The sequence below is a fragment of the Python bivittatus genome, unplaced genomic scaffold, assembly GCF_059951505.1.
Source record: "Python bivittatus isolate LINGU-HERP-01145 unplaced genomic scaffold, Pbiv_v1 ctg000320_np1212, whole genome shotgun sequence".
Classification (NCBI taxonomy): Eukaryota; Metazoa; Chordata; class Lepidosauria; order Squamata; family Pythonidae; genus Python; species Python bivittatus.
This window is the reverse complement of record NW_028277052.1, coordinates 2,825,942-2,851,963: the sequence shown is the minus strand read 5'-3', so window position 1 is coordinate 2,851,963 and position 26,022 is coordinate 2,825,942. Positions and strand designations below refer to the sequence as shown.

Below are 26,022 nucleotides of genomic sequence, written 5' to 3'. Positions count from 1 at the left end.
TCGCTACTGTTCAGACCAGGTGAAGGAGTATTGTGTGAGAAGTCTACCATGGTTTGGGGCTGGTCCAACTGGCTTTTCGGCCCCCATTTTGGTAACTGGCCTTCCAGTGGGATAGCATTTTCCTTCATTCGCTCAAAGGGTCCTAACCAAGCGGCTCTCAAATGTCTCATGAGCTAAACTTTGCTAAAGATCATCCAACTCATAGCATGTTTTGCAGTTGCTGTAGCTCCCTTGGGGATTAGCCCCCCAAATCTGAAGGGAGGCACAGCTCTGATCTGAGCTCTTCCAAGGCTTTCTGTTTGAGCCAACCTGCTCATGTTGAACAAAGTTTCTCTGACAGCCCATTAAACCATGGAGTCAACATTTACCCAAATAGAAAAACAGTGTTGTCCTGCCCTCCCAGCATGCAGTAGTATCAGCCCTTTGAGGTAGACCAGGCTAGGAAACCAAAGTCAAACATGCTAGTGATAATTTTATTATAAGCTTACAGTAACAGAATCTTGCAAGTCTGAATGAGCTTTCCCCTCCCTCCTTTTATCTTCGTGAGAACTAAGGAGGGTCAAGTCAGAGACGCTTTCTCAAATTACATTTCTGCCTCAGAGTTGAGTTTCTTTTATCTGACCGTTGCCTTGGTTACAACTCTTCCACCTGTTCCTCAAGGTTATTCCTTCTGCCCATTACAAATAGGCCTCTTCTAGCATGCTTCTTTACAGCGTAAATTTTCATCCAAGGAAGCGTTGACTTTCTTCTTATTTTTCTGGCTAGGTTTGTGATGTCTCCAAAGATTATCGAGGTTATGACAAAGTTCTTGGGCTTTGCCTTTGTCGAGTGGGCAGTCTGGAAAGTATGTGCAATCTCCCGTGTCGACAACGGCAGAGAGGCGTTTTGAAATTCTTCTGCAAACAAGGCCCAGCCCGACTTTCCCTGATGTACAGAAATGGTAGGCAGGTAATGAAGAGCAAGAAGGAAGATGACCTTTTCCAGCTGCTCGTTTTGCCAGAAGGCCAGAGGTGCCTTGGCTGAGCATCTTCCCAAAGGGCCTGCTGAGGTCAGTGACATCCTTCCTTTTCTTGCAAGTTTGAACCCGGAGAAGGCAGGTCTTCCTGCTAGGTCTGAACCCAGATTTAGGCTCCTGATGGCATTGCTACCTGGATCTGGGATTAAGGATGCCTTGTCTTCACATTCTTCCTAGGTTGATATCTTTTGGGAAGGGCTAGCAGCCTCTCTGCAAGGACTCAACTTCCATGCTTGGAATGGTTGTGCCCCAGAGAACCAAGACCCCCGGCCGGTCTACGTGGTAAAGGCAAACGGTAAGGACCAAAGAAGAGAGATGGCCCATATTTATCTTTTTTCAGCTTTTCCCTCTGGTTTCATTTCCAACTCCTTGACCTCCAGAACATCAATGCAAACAGCTTTCAACCCCCTTTGAAAAAGACTGTCCTGATTGGAGTCAATCTGTCTTTAATGAAGAACAATCCTCATTATTGTTTTGGAGGATACAGGTAACTTCGGTTGGCTTCGTGATTCGATTCTAAAGAGAGGTTCACCCATCGGCCTTGAAACACCAGAGAGCAAAGGGGAGGCTGGAATAAGGCAGGAAACGTGGATCTAGGTTAAGAGATTATGGGGATGACCAATTCTTCTGCATCATTTCAGGAAGAGGATTTTTAGGGGTGTACGATCCTGAGCCAGAGGTGCTACAACACTTCTTTGCCCAAAGCCAGATCCCACCGGCTTCCCAAGATGTACCATGGTCTGCAAAGTCCTCGGATACTTCATGTATGTAGGCCTCTTGTTTGTGCCCTTGTAGATGTGTACATCAGAGGTGGCAACTCTTTGGCGGTGAGAAGACAGACTTAACATTTTGGGGAGGGTCAAAGTGGGTGGAGTAATTATGCAAAGTGAACAGGACCCCATCACACCCATAGCCACAGGTAGGTCTCTCCCCCCACCACCACATTTTGGGGAAAGTTTCAGGGATGTTTTTGTATTTTTAAGGGGGTTGTGCAATGCTTGGGTTTGTAGGCAAAAAGGTGCCTCAGGGCATACAGGAGTGCAAATGTTGCGCCTGTCTACCGCTCCTTAAACCAAGTGCAACTTTTTCCCAGAATGATCAGCTGCCCTGCTGTGCAACTCCAGGAGAAGGTGCAGCTGTCTGAAGGAGTTGCCGACGAGGATTGTGTGCTTCCATGCACTAGCCTTTCACTCCACAGCGCCGCACAGCCCTAACTTCACTGTATTACACCTATCTTCAGGTTTACATGATGCGTTTTGCGCATTTTCCACCTTGGACTGGCAGCAAACCATATCACCAGTTTTCAGCAGTCATGTTTGCGGGGGGCGGTCTGTGAAAAGAGGGGCTTGGAGGCCACCGGAGACCTCGCATTGCCTCTCCTTATAGTGGAATATGCCCTTGCTGCTCCTTTTTGCAAGGGGAGCCACAATGCGAAACTCTAATGAACAATAATAACATTATTATTACTAATAAAATAATGAATGAATAAATAAATAAATAAATAAATAAATAAATAAATAAATAAAAAGATGCTCTGTCCATGTGTGGACTAATGCAGCCCTACTTCAATCAGGTTTTTTTGTTCTCACAGGGACTTCTGCCAAAGATGGATCTAGATTTTATCAGCCAGAACCTGACAACTCTACACAGAGGAACACATTTACTGGCATCCTTAACCCAACCACGTGCCTCAAAAGGCATGAGATTCTCATGTTCGTTGTTTCTAAAGATCATTATCCTGTTTATGATGTGTAAGTACCGGTTCTGAACCGATGTGAGGTGTGTTTTCCTATCTGCCAATTTAGGTCCCCTTGCTTTTCGGTGCTTTGCAATGAGAAATGCGTTGGCAGTGAGTCTTTCTCACGTGCTATTTAAAAGAAATGGTGACATTTATAGATTAACAATTCTGGCTAATTTTGCTAGCAGTTGCTAAAATAAGTCACTGCCGACTCAGTGTCAAACAATCAGCCGCCCATTTCTGGGACCCGTGGCCTTTTCAACTTCTCCAGAACAGAAGACTTCCTTTCAGAAACGCTGCTCAACTCCCACCACCCTGGACCTAAAGCCACCCTGGGGTTTTGTTGCATTGACTGATGCATCATTCTAGGATGGCATTGGAGATCCAACATTACAGAAAATTCCTTTCGGGGCTGGAGGTCTTCTGCACAGCTGGTCACTTTATCTTGTGCTTCTTCCTAGCAATAATTTATACAACACAAACCGAGACTTTGACTGGGGAACTTTCCGGAAACTAGCAGAGGAAATGCAATTGGCTTCCAGCTCTACCAACGTTTTCCTCTTCTTTTACCAGTTTCATGACCCTGGCACTTATGTCTTGAGGCTGAGTAGCAACCAGCACAAAAAAATGGTGGGTTTCAGGTCACAGCATGCTGGTTTTCAGTACCGAGGGAGCACCTGGGATGAGCATGTTATCATGCCTACCGTGGGGCAGGCGAGTTATCCAACGTTGTAATGATTCAATTCTTCATTGATAGAGTTTGTAGCAGCACCTTTCACGAGGGACCTCTTAAGGGATATGTATAATTTTTAATTCATTTATTTAAGGGCCCAAAGCATTACAAGGTAAAACTAAACATGAAAGAATAGGAGCAGAGATAAAGTAATTACTAGAGCATATAACGACATAGAACCTCCAGTCTGACTTGGTTTTTCCTGTCTGTGTGCTCATTTTGGGAAGTATGTCCGAATCCTGCCATTCGGTGGACAATGTTATGAAGAAGGACCATTCTACCCAACAACTCCTGGTTATGTTGTCCAAGTAGGCATTGCAAAGATCTCAGACCTAGTTCTCAAACCCGACTGGCCAGCGATCGTTGGAATAATAATCGCCCTCATCTTTCTCGTTCTCACCTATCTCGTACTGATTGTAAGTTCAGAACAATGAGGACCACCACCATCAATGTCAACAAGTCTCTGTGCGTACGTTTTCTTAGACATTTTCTTGCTTCTGTAAGCCCTTTCCTCCCCAAATTTTGCAGATTCTTTGCCAAGCGTTCGGCTGGGCAGGGAAGGAAAGTTCCTCTCCTCGATTCCGAAAGTTGCAGTTGAAATACAATCTGGATCAATACGCTTCCAGAGAATCCAAGGTTGTGGTCATCCAGAAACATCAATTGGGCATGCAGGCAAGGGGATGTTTGGAGAAAAATTCCAACCACGTGGAAAGGAGAGAAGGTATACATTATTTTAAAAAAAGGAAAGGGGAAAAAGATGTGATTAAAAATACTTTGCACGTTGGCAAAGGATTTGCTTGGATGGACGCTTCCACTGAATGCTGCTAGACAAAATGCACTGTAATTATCGCCCTGCAAATAGCTCACTTTGAAATTAGCACAGACTGGAGGATATCTGCTGAATCATATGAGAAAGCTGGTGTGATCCAGTGGTTGGCTTGTTGTAACTTAACTACAAAGACTTGGACCCAAAGCCCTTTTCTTAGTCATGTATTTAACGGATGGCTTTTGGCTTCTCTCAATCATTATATTTCAGCCTTAGGGTATGAGAGTAGTAATTTAATCTTCAGTTTTAGCCATGCTTAGGCTTCTCATGGGACTTGAGCAAATAAACATGTAGTTAATTGACATTGTTAAGCCAGGTTATAGACCAGTATTTCTCAACCTTGGCAACTTTAAGGCATGTGGACTTAATACTGTCATATACTAACCATAGATTGAGTCTGTCTCTCTTTATCTCTACACCTCTAGCTTTCTGTTCTTATTACTATAGCCATGATTACTGTTTGTACTAAGAAGCCTACATCTCACAGCATACTCTGTCACCACTATTACTATTTGCCCTAAGAAGTGTGCATTAAGTGTGACTCTCTTCTTAGACCAGTGCAAAATATGGGACTCTGAAGAGCGTATAGACCTAGACTCATTCAACACCAATGTGTTTTTTGAAATTCTGCTGACACAGTCTCTGGCCGTGACAACCAAACTGAGTCAATTTAAAGAAGAGGTGAGCTATCGCGATGTGCACATCAAGGAATTCCAGAGCTACTCAGCTCTTTGCAGCTGTGAATGTCTCCCATGCAGAAATTAGAGTTTTTCTCCCTAAAGACTCATGTCCAAGCAGCAAATGATTGTGTGTGTGTGAGATGTAGAGGAAGGAAGAGTTAATATTCTTCTCTCCAATGGAGAAGCCCTGATCGCCTTCTGTAAGCCCTGGAATATTTTTTTTTTACAAAGGTGGGTTATAAATGTGCACCAGCAGATCAATGAGAAAGTAGAAAGAGTTCACTTGCATATCTCCTTGAAAAAGAGGCCCCATGGTTGCAGGGGTGTAGGATAAGGAAGGAAGGTGGCTGAAGGTTCACTATCTTGCTTTAAAGGACTGTCTTGCCTTTTTCCTTGAATTTACCTACTTTCAAATTATATTCTTCAAGGTCACTGAAATATTGCATTCAAGGATATTGCTGTTCCCTCAGAGAACTGGAAAACTGAACCTGTTTTTTCTCCTCTTCTCTACACTCATTTCTTTTGTAGGTGAAAACCATATACTTCAAACTGCTGGAGGAAACAGCCTCCCTCCGAGATCTTTGGGTAGCAAAAATGTGCATTCCTGATGGAGGAGAACTTTGCAATGATACTCTAATGGGCGATTACATGGAAGCAAAAGAACAGGTAGGAGAATCAAAGGGCCCTTTATGAGCTCGGGGGTGGGGGGTGACCTGGCCAATTATCCCCAGTTTTCCCCTAGGGGTTAATTTAGCCCTAAACAGCCTGGTTAGCAGTGTCATCTGGGGGACCACCAACCTTTTCCCAAAGATGATGTCCCAGAAAAGCCCATTTTCATTCTGTAGACAATCCTCAGGCACTTTGGCTTTGTGGACATTTTGATTTTCACTTCCCATGATCCCAAGCAGAAACAGGTGGGGCAGGAACAGCCTTAATCCTTTCCACAGGTTGAAAAGGAGAGCTTCAACCATGTGGCTGCGGACATATCTTGACTTTTTGACACACTCAAAACACACTTCAGCCACAGATGCCAGCTGAAATCAGAAGTGAAAGGTTGATCCTTGATATTTTTGAGGATTAGTGTTTTCACTACCTCTGAACTGGTAGGAAGTTCCTTTACATCTTTAAATGTAGTTTTTGTCTATGTCTGGTTGCCTGGCAAAAGGCTCTCTCTTGGCTCCTTGGACTTGGTCTATAGGCATACATTAGTTGGAGTGCTCCAAAATTACAAAACACCCTGCTGGCTGTAACAGACTAGCTAGAAAGGACCAACATTTGCTTTTTTCTTTTTTTTCATCCAGACAAGAAACCAGAAGATCGCACATCCTGCAGGGAGCTTAGAGTTCTCATTTTCCTCCTTCCTCTAGACTTAGCCATATTTTCCACCAAAACAGAGTGTATCAAAAGGATTGAATGTTGGAAATGATGGTCCCAGATGATAAATGCCCCTATTTTATGTTGCAATTAGGCAGAGGAGGAAATTGGGTGCAGAAGGCACCGGGCAGCAGAATATGAAGAGAGTTTGAACAGACAGATCGACTTATTGACTCACTATCTGAAGCATGAGGAGGAACACTGGGTGGCCTTTAATTCTGCTCTCCAGGAAGCTGTGAGGCAGGTGGAGATGTTAGAAGATGTGCTCTCTAGAGAAGACCTTGGCTCAAATTCTAAACCTGACCATCAGGGGTAAGAACAATGCTTAAACAATTGCCTGCACCAACCCAATTCCTCCTTGTCTGCTTGACCATATTGCTTGTAATTTCTAGCCAGTAAGGTCAATAGCAAGACTTTGGGGGGGACCCTCTTTGAAACGTTACTTGTTTGGGGAGACTGTCTGGGTGACAGGTTTGCTGTCTTCATCTCATGATGCTTCCAGGTTATTAAGCCTCATAGATGCTACAAGTGAGAAGCTCACCCACATTGTGATAAAGGAGAGCCATCGGCTTATGCAGTGGGGCATTCTTGGAGAAGGAACAGGAGCTGGCCTTCTTAACAAAGAGAAAACCATGGTGCTCACCAAGGAGAAGCTTGTTGGTAAAAGTGAACCCCTTAAAAGTTTGATTTAATAAAAAAGTGGGACTTGCTTTATCAATGTTGCTGTCATTAGAACTTTAGCTGATAAGGGCCTTTCTGCACAGTGCATTATCCATTTGAAAGAGAAGACACAGACACACACACAGTGTGTATGATGTCTTTCTCCAAGAACCCTAGGAACATAATTCTTTGCAAGGGATTTGTTGGGATAGTGGCAGAATCTGATAATCTTGTCTGGGTTCAGAAACTAAGTAGTGCTGAGTCTTGGATATTCTGGTCTTTGCTCTGGTGTTCTTAAGTCATGTTAAAACATGTTAGTAGGAAGACATGATTTACAAGGTTAACAAACAATTCATTTTTTTAAGTGAAAGCCAACTGGCCAGGAAAGTTGCAAAAGTTCAGTTCTTCATCAGTATTCCTGATGGACATCAGACCGAATTGAAGACTGGATTTGGAAATGAAATGTCTGAGCCACGGAGGATTTGTGTTTTTTCACTGTCTTCTTCGCTGTCTCTAGAACCAGGTGGCTCTTTGAAGACAGGTGAGATTCTGCATCAGGATGTTGTCACGGGACTGATAATGCCCAGCGAAGATGCCGCCATGCTTTTAGCCAATCAGTCCATGAGGTCTGCATCTCCAAATCTCTTCCTGCATCCTGAGACAGGAAAATTGCTCCCAATAGCTGGGAATGTTGGCTTTGATCCAATCAGATCCAAGCTGATCCCTGTGGTTGATTTAGTATCTGGTAAGAATATGCCTTCATGGTCCTTTTAAACTCATTGCTCACCTTTTTATGGGGAGTTGGAAGCGGAGGGTAGGGGGAAGGTCATTCAGTTTACATTCATAATGCAAAAATGCCTAATTTTGTACATTCAGACTAAGATAGACCTTTAAGCACAATTATCCTCCCAAATTCTCTTTTCTCTAAACCTTTTTTAGCGGGTGCTGTGCATACTACCAGCAGACCTCTACATCAAAACCTCTCTAAGCCAAAATCCTTTTATTCTCTCTGGCCTCTTAATGTTCTTGCACTTCAGTTGCTCCAGGGTGTTTCAAGGACTCCTATCATTGCGCTAATTTTATTTAATATCTTCTGTTTTTAAACTGCAGTTTGAATTCTTCATCACTCTTGGTCAGATCTAACTGCCTTTTACTGTCCATCGCCATGATCATTCTTGCTATAGGACAGCCTTTCCAGTTTGGTGCTCTACAGGTGCATTGGACTTCCAGTCCTAGAATTCCAAACCCATCGGCCATGTTGCATCTGGAGGGTACCAAGCTGGGGACAACCACTGTTGGAACAGCATGTTTTAACACCAACTAATACATCATGATCCCCTCCAATGCTTTATCCAAAGTCGCTCTTGTTTGCTCTGTTTCACTTTTGGGGTTTCTCCTTAGGAGAGATTCAACATCACTCGGAGCTCCCGATCTTCCCCTTTGTTCCATATCCTGTTTGTCCTGAAACTGGCCTTCCAGGAAGAGTTAACTTACCTGTTCTGCAGCCTGAGAAGGTATTTAAGTTAGGAGGCCTGATGCAAGATCCAGTTACTGGAATGGAGGTGCCAATCCTTGCCATCACAGCTCATCCCCAAACTGGCCAACAGCTGACCTTGGGTGGGACGTACCTGAATCCTCTCACAGGGATGGTGGCCCCGCTCGAAATTGGAGGGCCCATGAAAGCAGAAGAGAGTGGAAAAATCATTCCTATCCTTGGCGTCAGTTTGGATAATAATACAGGTAGAGAAAAGGCTCGATTGTTCGCCTAGCTTTCCCTGTGCGAGAAAGAAATGGGAGGAGAGGGCATGTCTTGGTGGGAAGAGATGGTCCCTGAAAAAGGGAGCAGCTTCATTTCCAGAAAATACCATCTAATTGATATATGCTAAGATATACAGCTGCAGTAAACTTAAAATACCACCTTCCGTTTTCCTGTTGTGGGAAAGACAAAGAGCAGCTTACCTGTGTGTCTGTGGTTCAGTCACTTACCTGGGAGTTAGCAGTTCCAGGAGTCTTGTTCTCCTCCTAAGGGCTTCTTATCTTTAAACTGGGTGGACTGGTCTTTCTGTCCAATGGAAAATTCTGCGATCAGAACTGGGCACCCATGGAGTTAGAGGACTATAAACTAGGACACACCTTTCCTGTACATGGCATGCAAGGAGGAAACTCTTAATTTGTTCCTTGATGCCTCCAAATAATTGGTTGCATGGAATTGGAAACTCTAGCCTCCACCTGAAATCTTGGAGGTTCACTGCTAGTCTTGCAACCATAGAATGGAAGGGCTGGGAGGGTGCATGAAAACCTTCTGGTCCAACTTTCTGCCCAAAGACCAATTTTCCAGGAATTCTGAATTGTTTTTCTTGCGCTACAGTGGTACTGATCTCCAGGTGTTTCCCACTGAGGATTTAGTTTATTCACATTTTGAGTTCTTCCTTAATTACTCGTTTAACCTTTATGGTTTGGCAATAGTGGACAAGCAAGGACAAGGGGAAACAAGACACCCCTTTCAAGGGAACTTAAAAGTCCCCAAGTTTTGATGATAAGTCCAGATGCTTAAGATGTAGACCTTTACATGGGCCATGGCCTACGCTCAAAGACCACAGAGAAAAGCCATGGATTTTTCAAAATATCATTTCAGAAGCTAAAGGAAAAAATCAGCAACATCTCCTGCTTTGTCAAATCCAGCTTCAAGAGAGGGAGAATGAAATTAACAATATAATAGATTACTTTGAAGAAAGTAATGAAAAGTAACAAAACGATTCTATTCATTAAGTCAGCTGTCATGGCTGCTTTGACTCTCTCAGAAAGTAGTTTATCAAATCAATAAATATAATAAACAAGGCATTTAAAAAAGGTGTGCTTCAGTCTTCTAAGCTCTGATTCTGTTTGGTTTTTAAAAATGAAAATCAACCTCCTTATGATTTTCTGAAAATTCAATCAGCTCTATGATACTGACTAAATGGAGGCACCCCAAAATCTAATGAGTCCTCCTTTATTCCAGTTCCAGGTGAACTGAGGCCCATTTCACACAATACAACAGTCCACGTCAGTTGACTCCCTGTTGTGACTTGTATGATTTATCATGTGTGGAAATAGAAGTGAAAACATCTATCATCAGTTCACTCACCCACTCAAAAAACCACTGAAGTCAAAAATGAAGCTGAGACTGACTCATCTTTTCTTGCTGTCCTCTGAACACAGGAATCATTGTTCCAATAGGAGGAGTACAAGGCCCTTCTGGAGACATTTTGCTTCCTGGAGATCCCTTTGTGGAGCCCCTGAGTGGGAAGATGGCTCGCATGCAAGGTCTCTCTCTTCAGCAAGACAAAGTAGTGCCTCACGCAGGCAGCTACCAGGTACTGTTGGAGGCCAATGTTCTCATCGCTCAGATCCTCATGGTGAAAGCCCTCCAAGAATATAAAGACTCCATTTGCAAGGATCTATGCCCTATGGGCACTTTGCAGAAAGTTCTCAACGGGGCAGAAGAAGCCATGAAAATGGCATTGGCTCAGAAGCTTGATTATTTGATGTACCAGCTACAAAACTTGGAGAAGCAACGAGACAGCGCTTCCAGTGTCAAGAGAACTGGTGGAAAGCTGGGTAGGTGTTGGGATGGATTAAGTTGTTGATGGGAGGAGCTACTGAGTTTGGCATGGACTCACTGGTCAGTGGGGGTGGGAAGCAGGAAGGAAAGCTCACCTCTCCCCCCAGCTGGGTGCCCAAGTCTATTTCTTCTTCTTCTATAACTGAATAGTTGCTATTCTGCCTTTTTGGAACAATCTAAGGTTGATTGATTGATTGACTGATTATGTTCCATGAAGTCATTGTCGACTCCTAGTATCCACATAGATTTTTTCCATGAGGATCTACTCCTAACCTGGTCTTTCAGGTCTTCCAATGGTGCACTCATCTATTCATCAACTTAAAATACAACAGTTAAATACAATCTGCGCTTCATCTCTTATTCATAGATCTTATTCATAGATCTTTGTTTATGAACCACAATAGCTGGTTTTGTACATTGCAGAAAGCCAGTGTGAAACAAATATAGATTTGGTGTAGTAGAATATGAGAAGGAAGGAAGGAAGGAAGGAAGGAAGGAAGGAAGGAAGGAAGGAAGGAAGGAAGGAAGGAAGGAAGGAAGGAAAGAAAGAAAGAAAGAAAGAACCTAACCACAAATATGCATCCCAGGTGGGTTCTCAAAAACTTGGTCATTCGCTGGCCTTCATGCAGTTCTGATTTGGTTGTGTGCCTTGTCTTTATTATAATCAAATTAGGAATGATCAAGTATCCCGGCACAGAACTTTGGATCCCTGCTGTGTTTGGGATGAAAATTCCAGACCCTGGAGGTTCAGAGTTGATGGTTCCCATCCTTGGAGTGGAGTGTGACTGGAAAACAGGACAGCCAATGCCACTAGCTGGAGTGACAGAAGATGCTGACGGAAAAGGTAAAACCTGCTAGGGCCATTGCTTTTGGAGCATTGCTCTAAGATTTAAATAGTGGAATGCAAGGTTCTCACGATTCACCATGTTTTGTTGAGTCATGACTTCACATCTCATATTCCATCATGAACTCTTGGCCCAATTTTAGGTGGCCCTCAGCTTAGCTTCAAAGGTCCCTGAAGAGGTGGGTTTAGGTCGGTGTTTTTCAAACTTGGGAATTTTAAGATGTGTGAACTTCAATTCCCAGAAATCCCCAGCCAGCGTGGGGGATTCTGCCTAGGGAATCTGGGAGTTGAAGTCCACACATCTTCAGGTGGCCAAGGTTGAGAAATACAGGTCCACACTATTCTCCTCTAAATTCATTGAGCAAACACATTTGATTGGGCCGCACGATTGGTTCACCTATTGTGTTAAAGCCTTGGTTTTGCTAACTTTTATTGTTCAATAAACCACAATAGGCTGAGCTCATACCACACCTTAACTCAAAACCAAGGAAACCACAGTAAACATAATGTGTAAATGTATTGTGTTGGGCCAAGCTACAACCAGTTGTGAAGAACACATTATACATACCCAGAAAACCCATCTTAACTGTATTGTAACTGACTGACTTTCTTTTAAAAAAAGTGGCGGGGGGAGGAATAGTGAAGGATGAGAAGAAATGGGTATTGCAAAAGATTTCCTACTTTCACAACTGCCTAAGAGGAAATGGAGTAATTAAGTGGTGAATGTGAGAAAGGAAATTGAGCGCCTTTGTGGTTGAAATCTCAATCTGAAAGGAGAGAAGTGGAAATCTACCAACTTCAAGTATATATTTTTTAAAACTGCTATTGAAATGCCTAACCTTGCATTTATAAAACTCACCAGTGTTGATTTCTGTTCTTTGCACCACTTGTAGGCCTGGTTCCAATCACAATAGGCTTCAGAGCCATTGACCCCATAACAGGGGAGATGGGTCCTGTGATTGGAGCTCAGATCAACCCTTGGACGAAGGCAGTCCTTCCTGCGGTCCAGTCCCAAGGAAGCTTGCCAAGAGAAAATGTAGACCCAGATTTGGTAATGCTCTCCTACCCTCTTAAGAAAGAGAGATTTCTCGTATGGATTCCCCCAACCGCTTTCTAACATGCACCATCTTTACAGCTGGCCGCCCTGGCCAAGGAGCGAATGGCCCGGCGAGTTTATTGGCGGTCCCAAAGAGAGAAAGAACAGGAGTTCTTTAAGGAGGTGAATTGCCTGTGCCGTGATATGCTAGATGCTGCCGGAGAAGGAAAAATGAGAGAGGTGCGGCTGGGCTCTTCTTGTGATGTCGATTGCTAGGAAGACTTAAGCACTTGCTGTCCAGTTTTCCCCAACCATATACCCTCCCTTACCCTGGATTACAATCCCTCCCCTCCCCACACTAGCTAGAGAGGATAGACCAATGTTTCTCAACCTTGGCAACTTTAAGAGGAGTGGACTTCAACTCCCAGAATTCCCTAGCCAGCATGGCTGGCTAGGGAATTCTGGGAGTTGAAGTCCGCTCCTCTTAAAGTTGCTAAGATTGAGAAACACTGGTATAGATGGAACAGGTGAGTGCAATTATTCATTAGGTTATTTAGTATAGGACAAGGGCTTTCTCTAGGCAGAAGACATACAAAGTCTCCAAAATCCAGGATAAAAAAGACTGTTGTGATAAAACACATCTGAGTAACAGCAGCCCTCCAGATTTCAGAGGAAGATTTCTCCTGACTCCACCTGCAGATGCTGGTGTACAGGCAACTTTAGTATTTCAGGCAGAAGCTTGACCTCAGAGCTCTGGCTGTTCTGTGCTATCTACCCAGGCCGGTCTCAGCAACCATTTTCTCTTCCTTTATTTTCCTCCCCTGCCATTAAAGTTCAGGGACAAATTAAAACCCGCTGACAAAATCTGCCGCCTCCTGGAATTGTCTTCAGCCCAAGAAAGTCAAAGGCAAGCCGATCGAGACCTGACTGCCTTGGGAAACCCTGAACAGTCTTTATGGTCAAGAGGTAAGGAAGGAATTCTACATAAATGAGGTGGAGCATTTGCAGGGACTTGGACCGTTGAAGGCTTCTTTTTATAGGCTTTGTGCCTTGATGAAAGAAAGAAAGGAACATTTTGGGAATTGTTTGCATGCATTGTGCAGACTTGGAGCAGAACTGGAGGCTGATTCAATTGTACAAATGAAACTGAGTTGCGTGATTAGATCAGAGCAGCGTTTTTCAACCTTAGCAACTTGAAGATGTGTGGACTTCAATGCCCAGAATTCCCCAGCCAGCCATGGGAGTTGAAGTCCACACATCTTAAGGTTGCCAAGGTTGAGAAACACTGGATCAGAGCAACACTGAAACCTAGGGAGTGAGGAGAGGAGATCATGATCAAATGATGGCTTAATTTCTGTGCCAGTTAGAGCTGGTGGGTTGGTGGGGGTCACTTAGGGACCACAACCAGGGAATGAAAAATTAACCTTTTCACTTCTTCTCCTCTTCTGTCCCACTTCAATGCACCTAACTCCCTCTGGGCCTTTCTTTACAAAATATACACAACATTCACGCAACTTCCATGATGTTTAAATGATATTTCAGCGTTGTGTCAAATAGCAGGAGGCCACAGCCTTTCAGAACCGGTGGACACATTTGGAAATTTGAGAACGTGCTGTGGGTGCTGTTGCAAAATAATGGTTGGAGAGACCTTTGCATATTCTTAAAATAGTAGCCATGGAAGAGGGATCTCACTACCCAGCGCTCATTTATCATTTCCTTGGGGAAGAAAACTAAGCCGGGTCAGGTGTGGTCAATATTTGGATGGGATAGGCTCTAGACTAGACTGAAGGGATAACAACAAACCACTTCTGTGGTGTTCCAAGAAAATTACAGATTCTTCCATGTAAGTCACCATGAGTTGAGCTCAAGGGAGACTTTCTTTTATCCTGCCAGCTCTTCTAGCCCCATCATCCAGAATTTTCCCTACTGCCCCGATACATATTTACCCTTTTTCTGGATCAATGGGCCCCTTCCCCAAATCCTGGGCTGGGGCAATGCCATATTCTAATTTTTTAAGAAAATTAGGGGTCCCATTTGGAGCATAGAGGAATCCCTGAAAATGAAAGTGCTACTGGAGGTAGTCACATCATTTTGCAACATTCCAACTTCTCATTTTAAAAATTCATATGTGTGTGCGTGGGTGGGTGTGTAGAAGCTCATCAACGGTGGTGTTTTCACACTTGGGGACCCAAGTGATACAATTATAGTTATAAATACAGCATTCATGGAGTTAATGTAAAGTCTAGATTTTACCCCCAAGATGGACACAATTTCCATGGTTTTAAAGAGATAGACATTTCCTGGGGTCCTCCATTCCAGTGGGTTTGAAAATTCCCATATTACATATTGTATGTGGGGATTTTCAAGAAGAACTGATGGTAAAGAGGTTGGTCTCAGTTCCTGTCTAGAGTTCCACTCCTGCCATAAGTCCAGGAGATGGATTTAAACTCACCCTCCTCCTAATGCTGAGTTTGGTGGCTCTAGTTGACAAGGATGAAAAAGACCAGGAGGCCAGAGTCCAGCTTTTGCTCAGGAGGACTCTGGAAAAATTGGTGCAGTTTATTCGGAAAGTGCAGCTGGAAGAAGGGCGGATCCAGATGCAACTGAAGGAAGCAGAGCGACATTGGAGCAGGAACTTCTGCGCCCAGGAAGCCATCAAAGAGAAGTTCAGAAAGGTGATCTGCAACCTGATCTATGGGGATCTGGGTTTGATGCATAGTATCTCAAAAGATGTTCAAGTATGCCTTTTCATACATGACTTCTCTTCAGTTTATTCAGTCACTTCAGTGGTAGGATAATCCATAAAGTGGATTAAATAATTCTTTAATTCTTTAATAATAAATTATTATTATTATTTATTAAATAATAATGCAAAGTGGAACAGCCACTTACTTATTATAAACGATCAGGGAATGCATCTTCCAGAAAGAGATGCACATTCTAAGTGTGTGAATGAAAAATGTAGACATGACTACTATAAACGAGACAGAAGCGTACTGAATTTTTTTCCAGGCAAAACTGCATCTCTTGGCAGAACTCCAGGACCACATTGCAAAACAGCAGACCAGAGTGGAGACTGAATATTGCAGACTAGAATATCTGCGATTCTTGTCAGACATTGTGGCCTTCCAGACAAAGGTATGATGTTCCTCAGTCAGACTGGGGATGACAACCTGGAATCAGCCATTCACCAGGGATAGTAAGATGTTCATCCAAGATGAACCATCCCTTATGAAAATCAGTATCTCCCCAGACCAAAGCTCATGCACAAGACTCTATTTCTCCTTGTGAGCTTATTCCCACTAGTGATTCTTCTATCAGGAGATGGTCCAGAAGGAAAATGCAAAAACAGGCCATATTTTGCAGAAACATAACCTCTTCTCTCTGTCTCAGGACCGTCTCTCTGGATCTTCTCAATGCTTTATGAACTACCCAGGTGCAAGGTTCTACAGCATGGCTGCTGTTCCCTGTGGAAGTTGGGAGGTCATCAACAGAAAATTGATCCCCTTGCTCAAATCTGTGGCCCAGACCCTGGAAGAGAACAAAAGAGGTTCCTCATCTCCTGAGGAAGGCCTGGAATCAGGAGGTAAACGAGGCCATTTTGTGCTTGCAATGTTTGTTAAGCAAATACACTAAACTATGGGGACAGAAAATGTCTCCAATTTATTAATTGGATTGATTACCAATCCTACCTTTAGGCCAAGGTTGAGCACACCATGAGATACCTGAGGTCCCCCAACCTTGTTTTTATGGTTCCCAAAATCCCCCAAGTTTGCACCACAAAAATAAGTTGGCAAATCCTCCAACTCCAGTTGTAAAAACCTGGCAGTGTGGTTTCCTGCCATTTTGAAACAGGGAACAGGAAACACTTAATGTCTATTCCTTTGAAAGCCTTGACTTTTAGGGGTAATAATATCAACTCTGTACGCCCTCAAATAAACAAGGGAAATGAAAAACCTCATCTTCACAACACACCTGATGTAGCCTCCCCCGCTTCTACAACATTGCCCCTCCAACTGAATCCCTCAGCTATCAAAAGATGACCTGCCCACCCAGCTGGAGACCCACAGCAGAAGGAAAGCAAGACTGGTACCTTCTGTTGGCAATCAGTTTCCAGCAACCAACATATATACTCTATGAACCCTTTTTATTTATCCATACACTATATTTGTGGCACCAAGCAAAGAGGACCCATGTCCAGAATCCTTCAGATGTTTATGTTAGGACTTTCTCATGGGAAGAAATGCATCTCGCTATCTTCAAAATATTGTTTAGGCTAGAAAAGCAAGTCATGTGCAATTATGATTGTTAGTGTGCACGTAGACTGCTCTTTACTGCCACCTATTGGCGTCTGTATGCTAGTTACTCAAGGGGTGGCAATAAAACGGGAGGATTACATGCCCAGCTACTCAGAATTTCAGCCATCATGTAATCAGTTTTATGGGTTATGTAGTAGTAACTAATAACTAAGTAGTGTACCTCTTCTCTGAGAGTTTTTGGCTAGAGACTTTGTTAAACTTGTGTAGTGGATAAGTCTTGGATATATGAGAAGAAGTGATTTTTTTCTATGTTTTTGCATGAAACTTGTATTTTATGTAGTTTTGCATTTTTCTCAATAAACAACCAGATATTTTATATTTTCTGGCTGGATTTCTTTGGAAAACAAGATAAGGACATTACATTCTTTAAATCTCTCTAACGCTGGTGTGTATTTTTGGCATGAACTGTGTTTATAGGTGACCTCTGCATAACAGTTTAAAAGTAGCTTCTGGTTTCTTCAGAAGGTTACACATCCAGAAGCGCACTGAAGGTGTCTGGGGCTCCCGGGAAAACACTCCGGGCTGAACCAAGGCAGGTTAGGGTTCCTGCTGCTGCCCCATCGCCAGTGCTGCTGCATCGCCCTGCGATGAATAAATCCCAGCTACTGCAAGAAATCCAGACTAGGTGAGTTGTGGAGATGGGGACTTTGTCCAAGCTTGGCTTGAAACTGAATGGCTGGAAACAGCGCTGAGCTGCCAGTTCCTAAGTAAAATGAGACGGTCTAATTCTTTCCAAGCCCATAGGGAGTTTGGAGGAAGCAAGAGACTATGGAAGATGAGGAAAAGGAGGGCTTGGAGAAGACACATGGTAGACTAGGTCTTGGCTGCCATCTTTTTATTTCACTTCCTTGGTAGCTGGAAGATTTTGTTTCTCTTCTTCTTAAGGAAGAGGTCTACCAGCACCACCACCACCCCAATCTGTCCGTGTTCTTGTTTGGGCAGGGTCTTCTTGGAGAAGCACGCCAGAGAAATGGTGCAGCTTGAACTGTCCTTGATGGGTGAGGAAATCCACATGATCTCTTGCTTCTGGGAATCATCCCAACTGAAGACAAAACAGGTGAGGAAGAGAATTCCGCATAACAAAGAGGGTTCATTTTTAGACTCCCCTCGTTTTTGCAAAACTTAGATGCTGTAAATATGGACTGGGGGTCGTCCAGATGTCCCGGACATTTGAAAAGTTTTTCCCCCTCTGGTTTTGGAATTAGGTGAAATAAAACCATTTCAGGAAGAACAAAAGGTTGGTGACGTCAAAAAGACCGGTGGATTTATGGTGGCAGAAATGAAGGTGCCCAGAGCTAGTACTTTCCAAGGCTCATAAAATGTTTGCAAATTATCAATATCTCTGAATATCAAAGCAACTGTAGTAATTGTCATAATCTGGTTAGGGCCTGTCTGAACCCGCTAAAGTGCATCAACACATTTTACCTTCTCTCAATGTTGTGATCAGAAATGCATGAAAAACCATTAACATAAGCCTAAAATAAACCTAACACAGTTTTAAAGAAGCAAAGCAAAACTCACCCCTTCTCTCCCCACAACATAAAACCCCTCCATCCCCCAACTATATAACCCACGCTGTGGCCCTCTTCTCCCCTCCTAAAACATCTGGGGGCCTAGACCCTGAAAAGATTGTCCCCTCCAAATTTTAAATTGCCCATCAGCAGAGATGCACACATATACACTCTGGTAGAGAGAAAAGGGACTGGAATAGGTTTAACGTTTAAGAGGTAGAGATCAGATTACATGTATGCTTAGTTTAGATCAGTGTTTCTCAACCTTGGCCACTTGAAGATGTGTGGATTTCAACTCCCAGAATTCCCCAGCCAGCCATGGGAGTTGAAGTCCACACATCTTCAGGTGCCCAAGGTTGAGAAACACTGGTTTAGATGCTTTTGATAATCCTTTTCTTAATTACAGCCACAGGGTCCTGACTGAAATAGGGCTATGCTCACTTAAATAATATTCGATTTCTGGGTCTCCTTGGCAAAACTCCCATCTTTTTCTAGGAAGAAAAACAAGTCTGAAACATTCTTCCACTGTTGTTTGAAAGTTGGCATTTTGTAAAACAAGGGCGACTCCTATTAGTTCTTTTGATGTAAGGCTAGGCTGATGCTTTGTGGAGACATTAAGGACTCTCTTTCCAGGGAAAGGAAGGGAAGCAGAAGTTGGCCAGCGAGTGGGACCATCTTCTGAAGGAACTCATTGAATACCACCAGCACGCTGAAAGAGATCTTGGCCAGCTGCAGCGGGAAGCAGTGAAACACGCAGGGCTCTGCCCCATAGACGTCAACCTCAAAGATGGTGCCTCAGTTCCTCTTGAAGACATCCTGCAGAGCTTTTCATTGCTCAGTATTGATTTGCAAAAGGCCTGTTCCCTTTCCCAAAAGGAATCTGCAAAAGGAAGTGTGGTGAGCTTCAGTGAGGCATGCAGGTTTCCCAGCCCTACACATGCTTACTTCCATCCTACTCTGCCTCTGCCATGTCACTGCAGGGAAGATGATGTGGGTTAGTCTGTGGTGAACTGGAATCTATTTGGCCCATGAGTGGAAATCAGCCATGGCTTTGATTTCTGGGCTGGTGCAAGGTTTGAGCCCAACCTATGACTGCATTCACGGATCACCCTGCTCCAGAGTGTGATTGTAAAACATGATTTAACTAAACTGTGACTTAATGCACCTATAGGAGATTTCACATATCCTGCTAAGCTACTTTATGGTTTGTTTGTCATTGGCTTAGTGAGCTCTGTGAACCCAGCCCTTGTAGGTTAAAACGATTTATGGCATGGAGTGACAGTTGAACCTGGCCGACTTGCTTATTCAATGAACTTCAGCCTCTGTTGCTAGACCTGTATAGGTAATCGTAATCGTGTCTCATTTTAATTCCTTCCATGAGATGTCCTGGGCTTTGAACTACCAGGACTACCTGAAGTCCTGAATTTTAAGAGTGGAAAAGCTTCTAGACACGCTAAGCCCTGTGGTGGACTGAACCCTCCAATTAAATGTTGATGGGCTTGGATTTCTCACCACTCACCACTCAGAGCAGCTTCCTACTCACTGAACTTCATTCCCTCCTTGGCTTGGCAGGAAGCCCCCAGGTCAGAGGCCAAGCTCTGCACAGACCCAGTAGCTCAGAAGATTCAAGCCACAGCAGTCAAGATAGTGAAGGAAGAAGCTCTGAAACTCCTGCGGGTTTACCAGGTCCTGGATGCTTACATCAGCCTGCAGGTACATGTGGGTTCCCACCTGCCCCAGCATCTCTTTCTTCCTTGACTGAATGAACCGTGGTATTTCATCGCTGCTGCCTTTTTTGCAGCTCAGCCAGGGGACGCCATCACCATGAATGCTGATGCACGTTTCTCTGCTTTCTGTCCTAAGAAACAATCTTGCCCCAGAGATGTCCTACAAGCTCTGGAGCGGCTACCCTACGCTATCATGGGGGAAACTGTGAGCCAGGATGTTCTCCACTGGGCTGAAAGGCATCAAGTGGAGGAAGCCGAGTCTTTTCTCCTGAAGTCCCACCTGGATGGAGACCTGACCCTTCCTTTCAAAGAAACAGAGGAAGCTGAACTGATGGAATGGCAGGCCCAGATCCGAACAGAACTGCAGGTGCAGATAGAGGAGAAGGTACAAGAGCTGGCCTACATCTATCAAACAATCTTCTCAAAGTTCAGGATCCACACCCACTGGCTGGGAGGGATAGGATATGTAGTCCAGCATGGCTAGACTAGTGCTAGGCTGGGAAAGGCTGGTTTAAAATGATTCAATTGTTTTTCCCCCTCTCTGCAGCTGGAATCCAAAGAGATGGAAGTAATTCAGGAAGCCGCCAAGTTGCCCTCTGGATTTCCAGTGGAACACGTGACGTTTTTCCTCCTGTCTCAAAGATATGTACGGCAAGCAGTTCTGCTCCTGGAGGGTGGCCTTAAAGTCCCCCAGACGGATGTAAGAACTCTGGGCGATGCTAACTTGATGGAAGGGGTTGCTGTGGCCAACAGAACATGTATGTCCCCTTTAAAGGGAGTCTTTAAAAGATATCTAGGTTAAGAAAAAGAGTGTCAAGAAGGAATTCTGTGAAAAAGACAAGGGTCGGCTGGTCACTGGGAATACATTAGGCCTGCTCAAGGTAGCCTGTTCAGATTATGGGATTTCCATAAATTTTTGCTAATCCCAAAGCCACAATCCCTCTGTGATCATGCACCATACTGGAATAATCATAACTCAAGCCAGCTCTCCCCTGGGGAGTCAGAGATTGACTGTACCTCTCCATTAACACCTCCAGGAATGCCACTTAACTAAAACATAACAATATGGAGTTTCCATGATCAGAGGCAGTCTATCCCTGGATGTTGGGGACCATGACAAGGGAAGGAAGTCACTGTCACATCTTCCCAGAGGCCTTCAGCTGATGGAGCCAAGCAAGGCTGGGTTCTTCTGACGGTAGCTTTGTAATGCAGAGCGTCCTTGTTGTGCTGCAGGTCCTGCTGGCTGAGGATATGGAAACTATCCTCCACCTGCTGAAGGGGAGGAAGGAGTGGGAGGACTCCCTGCAGGAGCTTCAGCAAGCCACCCTGATGCTGCAGCTGAAAGAGAGGCAGTTCCGGGAGATGGTCCGGTTGCTGAAAGCGGAGTCCTCCAGGGAGGTGAGTGTGAACCGACAGATCAGAGATTGGAGTTCCACCTTACTGCAAGCAAGCGTAGAGAAGTGCAAATCCATCAAACTTCAGATCATGTTAGGGTCCTATTTAGTCACTTAGGATTCCCCTCTCTCCAACTTTTTGCATTTTTCTAAACTGAGAAAACTCCACCTTCTTCTCCTAGGCCATTTTCTCTACAATATTCCTTGTGGATGCAGTTTAAATGCAACCCCCCCCCCCCAATAAGTGGAATGAGATCTGCAGTTTTCCCTAACAAATACTGATTTTAACTTGCTCCCTAGATGCCTTTTCGGTCCACTGTGTCCTTGAGCATCTGCTTTTTGGGGAGGAAGGGAAATTTCTTTTTAAAATATATACTGTTTTGTATAAAACATTTGAGCTGAGAGTGATGGATGCTGTCACAGAGACCTTATCAATGAATCAAACCATTTCACTCTCGGAGAAATCTGTGATAGACAAGAACACACATTATTTCACAGACATAGCATTCCTAGTGCTGCTAGAAACACAACACTGCTGTATTTCTAGCAGCCCCACAGTAATCAATGAATCTCCTTTGGCTGTTGATGCATGCAATCTCTCTCTAGTTCACACACACACACACACACACACACACACACACACACTTTGGCCAGAGATGGAGCATCCTATTCCCACAAAATTCCAGTGGGGAGAAATTGTGCTCTGTGCAACAGAAATTGGCAACGCGGTCTCAAACAGGATCCTGAAGGCTGTGAAGAACAAGAGGATGAAAATTGCCTTATTATAATCCAAAAGCACATCAGTCAGGTTACAGGTTTGATAAGGCATTTAGTTGTGGCCTGGGTTCACACACTGTGTGCAACCAATGCAATCTTGTTTAGGGTTAGCTAGAACCTAGCCTCTATAGATCATACACACGGTTTATGGCTCATGCCAGGTATGAGTCAACCCAACTCTAGCTTAATACAATGTCTGAAACAATTCGAAGGCTGATATCCAAATAGAAGGGGCCAATAAACCTCTTTCTCCCCTGAAAGTGTCCCATATATCTTCTGCTGAAAGTCACAGAGTTCAAAACTGAAGGGAAAATATTTGCTGTGAGCTGAGAGATCTGTCAGTGGTTAGTATTTCTAAATTCTTGGCTGTTGTACATCCCTGCCTCCTTTTTATACTCTAGTTTTCCTCACTTTGGTTGCTACTCAATGCTACTTTGTTTGTTCACTGTATATGGCTGCCCACCTCAAACATATGATTCTGCAGGATCCAGACGATACTTACCGAATAGCAAACAACCTCCAGGAATTTAGGCAACAGAAAATCAAACAGTTGGCAGAGCAGCTAAAAACGTTGCTTCCAACTGGCCAAAACACAAGAGAAGACTCTTCAGAAGATTCCCGTCTGCTCCAGGTAGGACTGGAGAAGACAAGATACTGTTCTTCTGCATAGTGAAATGTTCTTAGACAATATATCTTTGTATTAATGTTCCACTGTCTATCTTTGTGTACAATTCTTTATGTCCAGCCCTTTCCTGAAAGACAGAATCTGGAGTGTCCGTGGCGAGCAGAGTAAGAAAAATCAAGTTGGTGGCCATGATCAAACCCCAGTCCCCTTTTTACAAGCATCACACATGTGATACCCATGTTCTTTCTTATTATTAGCAAGTGATGAGAGAGCTTGACAAAACCGTGATCTTCTTGAGCAAGGCGATCAAGATTTGGGTAGACTTAGTGGGAGGTTGGAGGAGAAGAAGACCACAAGCTTCAATCCACCTGATTTCTCTGATTTCTGAGGTTTCCTCTTCACAGGGACAAGACAAATCCAGCCTGGCAGAAGACAGAGTTCTTTCCCTCTTGGCAGAAAGTAGGTCTCCTTGCAAAGTTAATTTGGCATGCCTTTATGACCCAGTGTAATAATATACAGTGATGGTAGGCAAGGTGTATTTTGGTAGCATAAATCAAGAAGATATTCTCACTTATCTGTGAACCTCCTGATAGTTACATCCAAGGACATCCTGTCCTAGCAATATCCATAGCAAGAGGAACTGAGCAAAAGCTAAGCCTACGTGGCCACGTTGGGCTCTACCTAGAGCTACAGAACCATCTCTTCCATCCCAGATGGGAGGAATTACGATGGCTTCATCAGAAGCCATTTGAATGAATGATCCAGCTCTCTCATAATATAGGAAATAAACTCACCCCTGCGCAAACACAGAAGGGATGAGTCTGCAGCTCTTTGTTCAGTCTTCCAACCACTGCAAAGGAGATGTGGAGACTGCCAATTTTCTCTCTCCATCCTGCTTTTATATTTCTCCTCCCCCAAATCTCTAGTGACCAGGACTGGTGCCCCCATGGACAGATTCACCCCCTTTCAGACTCCTTTTTAGCCCACCCCTCTCCCATGTTTCACTGCAGGGGGGAATTGTCAAGGAAACATGTATGGGGTGTTCCTTTAGAGACTTCACCTATTTCAGGAATGAGAAGAATCAACGAACTCCATAAGTAGTTCCTATACAAACAAGGTGTAACGAGCTGCCACCTGTTGATCCCAAATCCAGCAACTTTCCTTGCAACCAATATTGATTCAAAAGAAAGTTCATTTATTGAGAATAAGTGTACAGATCCAAAGCATTGCTAAGACTGATCAAAAGCGCACCAAAAGCTGTTTTTCTTACTTCCCCCCCCCCCCTACATCGCCCTTAGTTCTTGGTCCTCTGATTCTCTTGCTGGTATGACCTTGAGCATGCCAGAGCTTGTGATAAGGAGCCATCTGCTTTTTAACGGTTTCTCATCCCTACTTCCCCCCCCCTTTTACAATGGTAGAACCGCAGCATGTAAAAAACCATTTTTTTTTCTTTTTAAACTAGCCATCTAATAATCTATTATAAAATCTTGCGAGGATTCTGACACAAGGAAGTAAGGGAAGTTAGTTTAGCCTCAAACAAACCTGGTCAGTTTGGGATTAAATCTAACCCCCTTGGATTAGATAAGCAGCTTATTTGTGCAAGTTAGAGAGCTCATGCCACACTCTTAGCCCGCCCAGAAGTAGATCCAGATAAGCAGATATGTGAACAGAGCTAGTACAAGTAGCTATTTTTCTGCCTGTTATCATATAAATTTAGATGAATGCTTCTGCATTCCAGAGACCAAGATCCTGAAGCAAACTGAATTGCTGGTGACCTTAAGACTCATTCTCCTGAACCCCCATTTCAGACCACTTCAGTTTGGTAAGGATTCCAGAGTAGTCCATGTCTTAGGGGCCAGGTACCAACAGACTGGACATCTGTCTGCATTCCAGAGATTGTTTTTATTTTTTAACATTACCTTTTGTGAGTCACAGCTAACCAACACAACACATGCGTTTTGTTCCTTACTGTGTAGATGATGATGAAGTCAGCAATATAACCTCCTCTCAGCTGTTGACTCTTCTGAAAGATGTGAATGGCTACTTCCAAAAGTATGCTGTAAACCTGGGACTTCAAGACACCCACCATCAAGAATGTGGTGACTTCATTTCATTGCTTTCTCCCTCTAGTTTACTTCTTATCTGCAAAGACCTACAGTCAGCAGCATCACAGACATTGTCTTCTCTAGCAGGAACGCCTGGTCCTTTCATGGGGATACAAGTCACAGTTTCTCTTCAGCTTGTTCTACCTCCATCCCTTTCCCCTCAGCCAGTCTGTCTTCTCAAAACCCAGAGGAGCAAGCTGGACTACGCATTGACACCTAATATGTGTCTTATTTTTCCAACATCATGTTTTATTTTGCTTTTATTTTCTACTAGTTTTGGATCCTTTGTGGACTAGGAGGGACCCTGAAGGTGAAACATACTCAGTTTTAGATTCTGTTGCCTCCAAAATAAATTGGTAGTCAAGCCAGAAAGAAATACAGTGTATGAACCCAATGGACTTAGGTTTAACCAGAAGTGTCCATAGGGTGTGGTCAAAAAAGTAAAAATGGTAGCAACAATGGTGCAATCACAGGGCAGAGCTGTGATGGCAACATCGTGACCACCATCTTAACTTTTCTTACCCTATCCTACAGATACCGCTGGATTTAACACTTCTTTTAATTTCATCTGGAAAGAGTTTAGGCTTTGGGTTAAACTGGGAACTATCTGATCTCCATGCACCAAGATTTATTTTGTGAAGTGAAGATATGCAATGATCATCATAAAGTAGAGGATTTTAGGAGAGAGTTGAGTTTGCTGAGTGCTAATGTACTATAGGTGCTCCAGAGTCCACTGGAGTTGGGTGGCCAATAAGTTCAAATAGATAAATAAATAAATAAATTTTAAAAATATTTTATTTTTATTTTTTTAAATTGAACAGAAATGAATATAGTGCCTGCTTTCATTTTCTGGCAGATACTGACAATTCTTTCCAGGATATACTGGACCTTCAGGTGATTCCTAAATCTGGAGAACTTGTCCCTCTTCTTGCTTCAAGCCTTTCTGCACGGGAATTTGTAATATACCAGTATGGCATTGTCATTCTGCAATTTCTCCGGCCTCATATTGGCGTAAGTGTTCAAAAAGTGGAAACGTCTTAAAGAACCAGGACCAAGG

The 26,022-nt window shown here is 43.7% G+C and overlaps 1 protein-coding gene across 1 annotated transcript; it reads left to right on the top strand.

Moving 5' to 3' along the window:
* The first annotated feature begins 796 nt into the window (after window positions 1-796).
* LOC148216188 (uncharacterized) lies at window positions 797-26,022 on the top strand. The gene is made up of 31 exons (XM_088138786.1): window positions 797-844; window positions 1,193-1,310; window positions 2,607-2,766; window positions 3,215-3,383; window positions 4,015-4,207; window positions 4,866-4,993; window positions 5,521-5,658; window positions 6,461-6,678; window positions 6,869-7,032; window positions 7,550-7,771; window positions 8,428-8,766; window positions 10,225-10,623; window positions 11,301-11,471; window positions 12,365-12,522; window positions 12,607-12,771; window positions 13,341-13,473; window positions 14,992-15,182; window positions 15,520-15,645; window positions 15,901-16,093; window positions 17,289-17,451; window positions 17,769-17,883; window positions 18,669-18,683; window positions 18,992-19,234; window positions 19,910-20,050; window positions 20,201-20,449; window positions 20,612-20,806; window positions 21,298-21,462; window positions 22,720-22,866; window positions 23,265-23,319; window positions 24,599-24,682; window positions 25,822-26,022. Exons 1-31 carry the CDS (start codon window positions 797-799, stop codon window positions 26,004-26,006), a joined length of 5,190 nt encoding a protein of 1,729 aa, XP_087994912.1. The 3' UTR covers window positions 26,007-26,022.

Coding starts and splice junctions, on each gene's coding strand:
- LOC148216188 (XM_088138786.1), top strand. CDS start 797: ATGACAAAGTTCTTGGGCTTTGCCTTTGTCGAGTGGGCAGTCTGGAAA. Junction 7,033..7,549: donor GGAGAAGCTTGTTGGTAAAA/GTGAACCCCTTA, acceptor CTCTAGAACCAG/GTGGCTCTTTGAAGACAGGT. Junction 12,772..13,340: donor GGCTGGGCTCTTCTTGTGAT/GTCGATTGCTAG, acceptor CTGCCATTAAAG/TTCAGGGACAAATTAAAACC.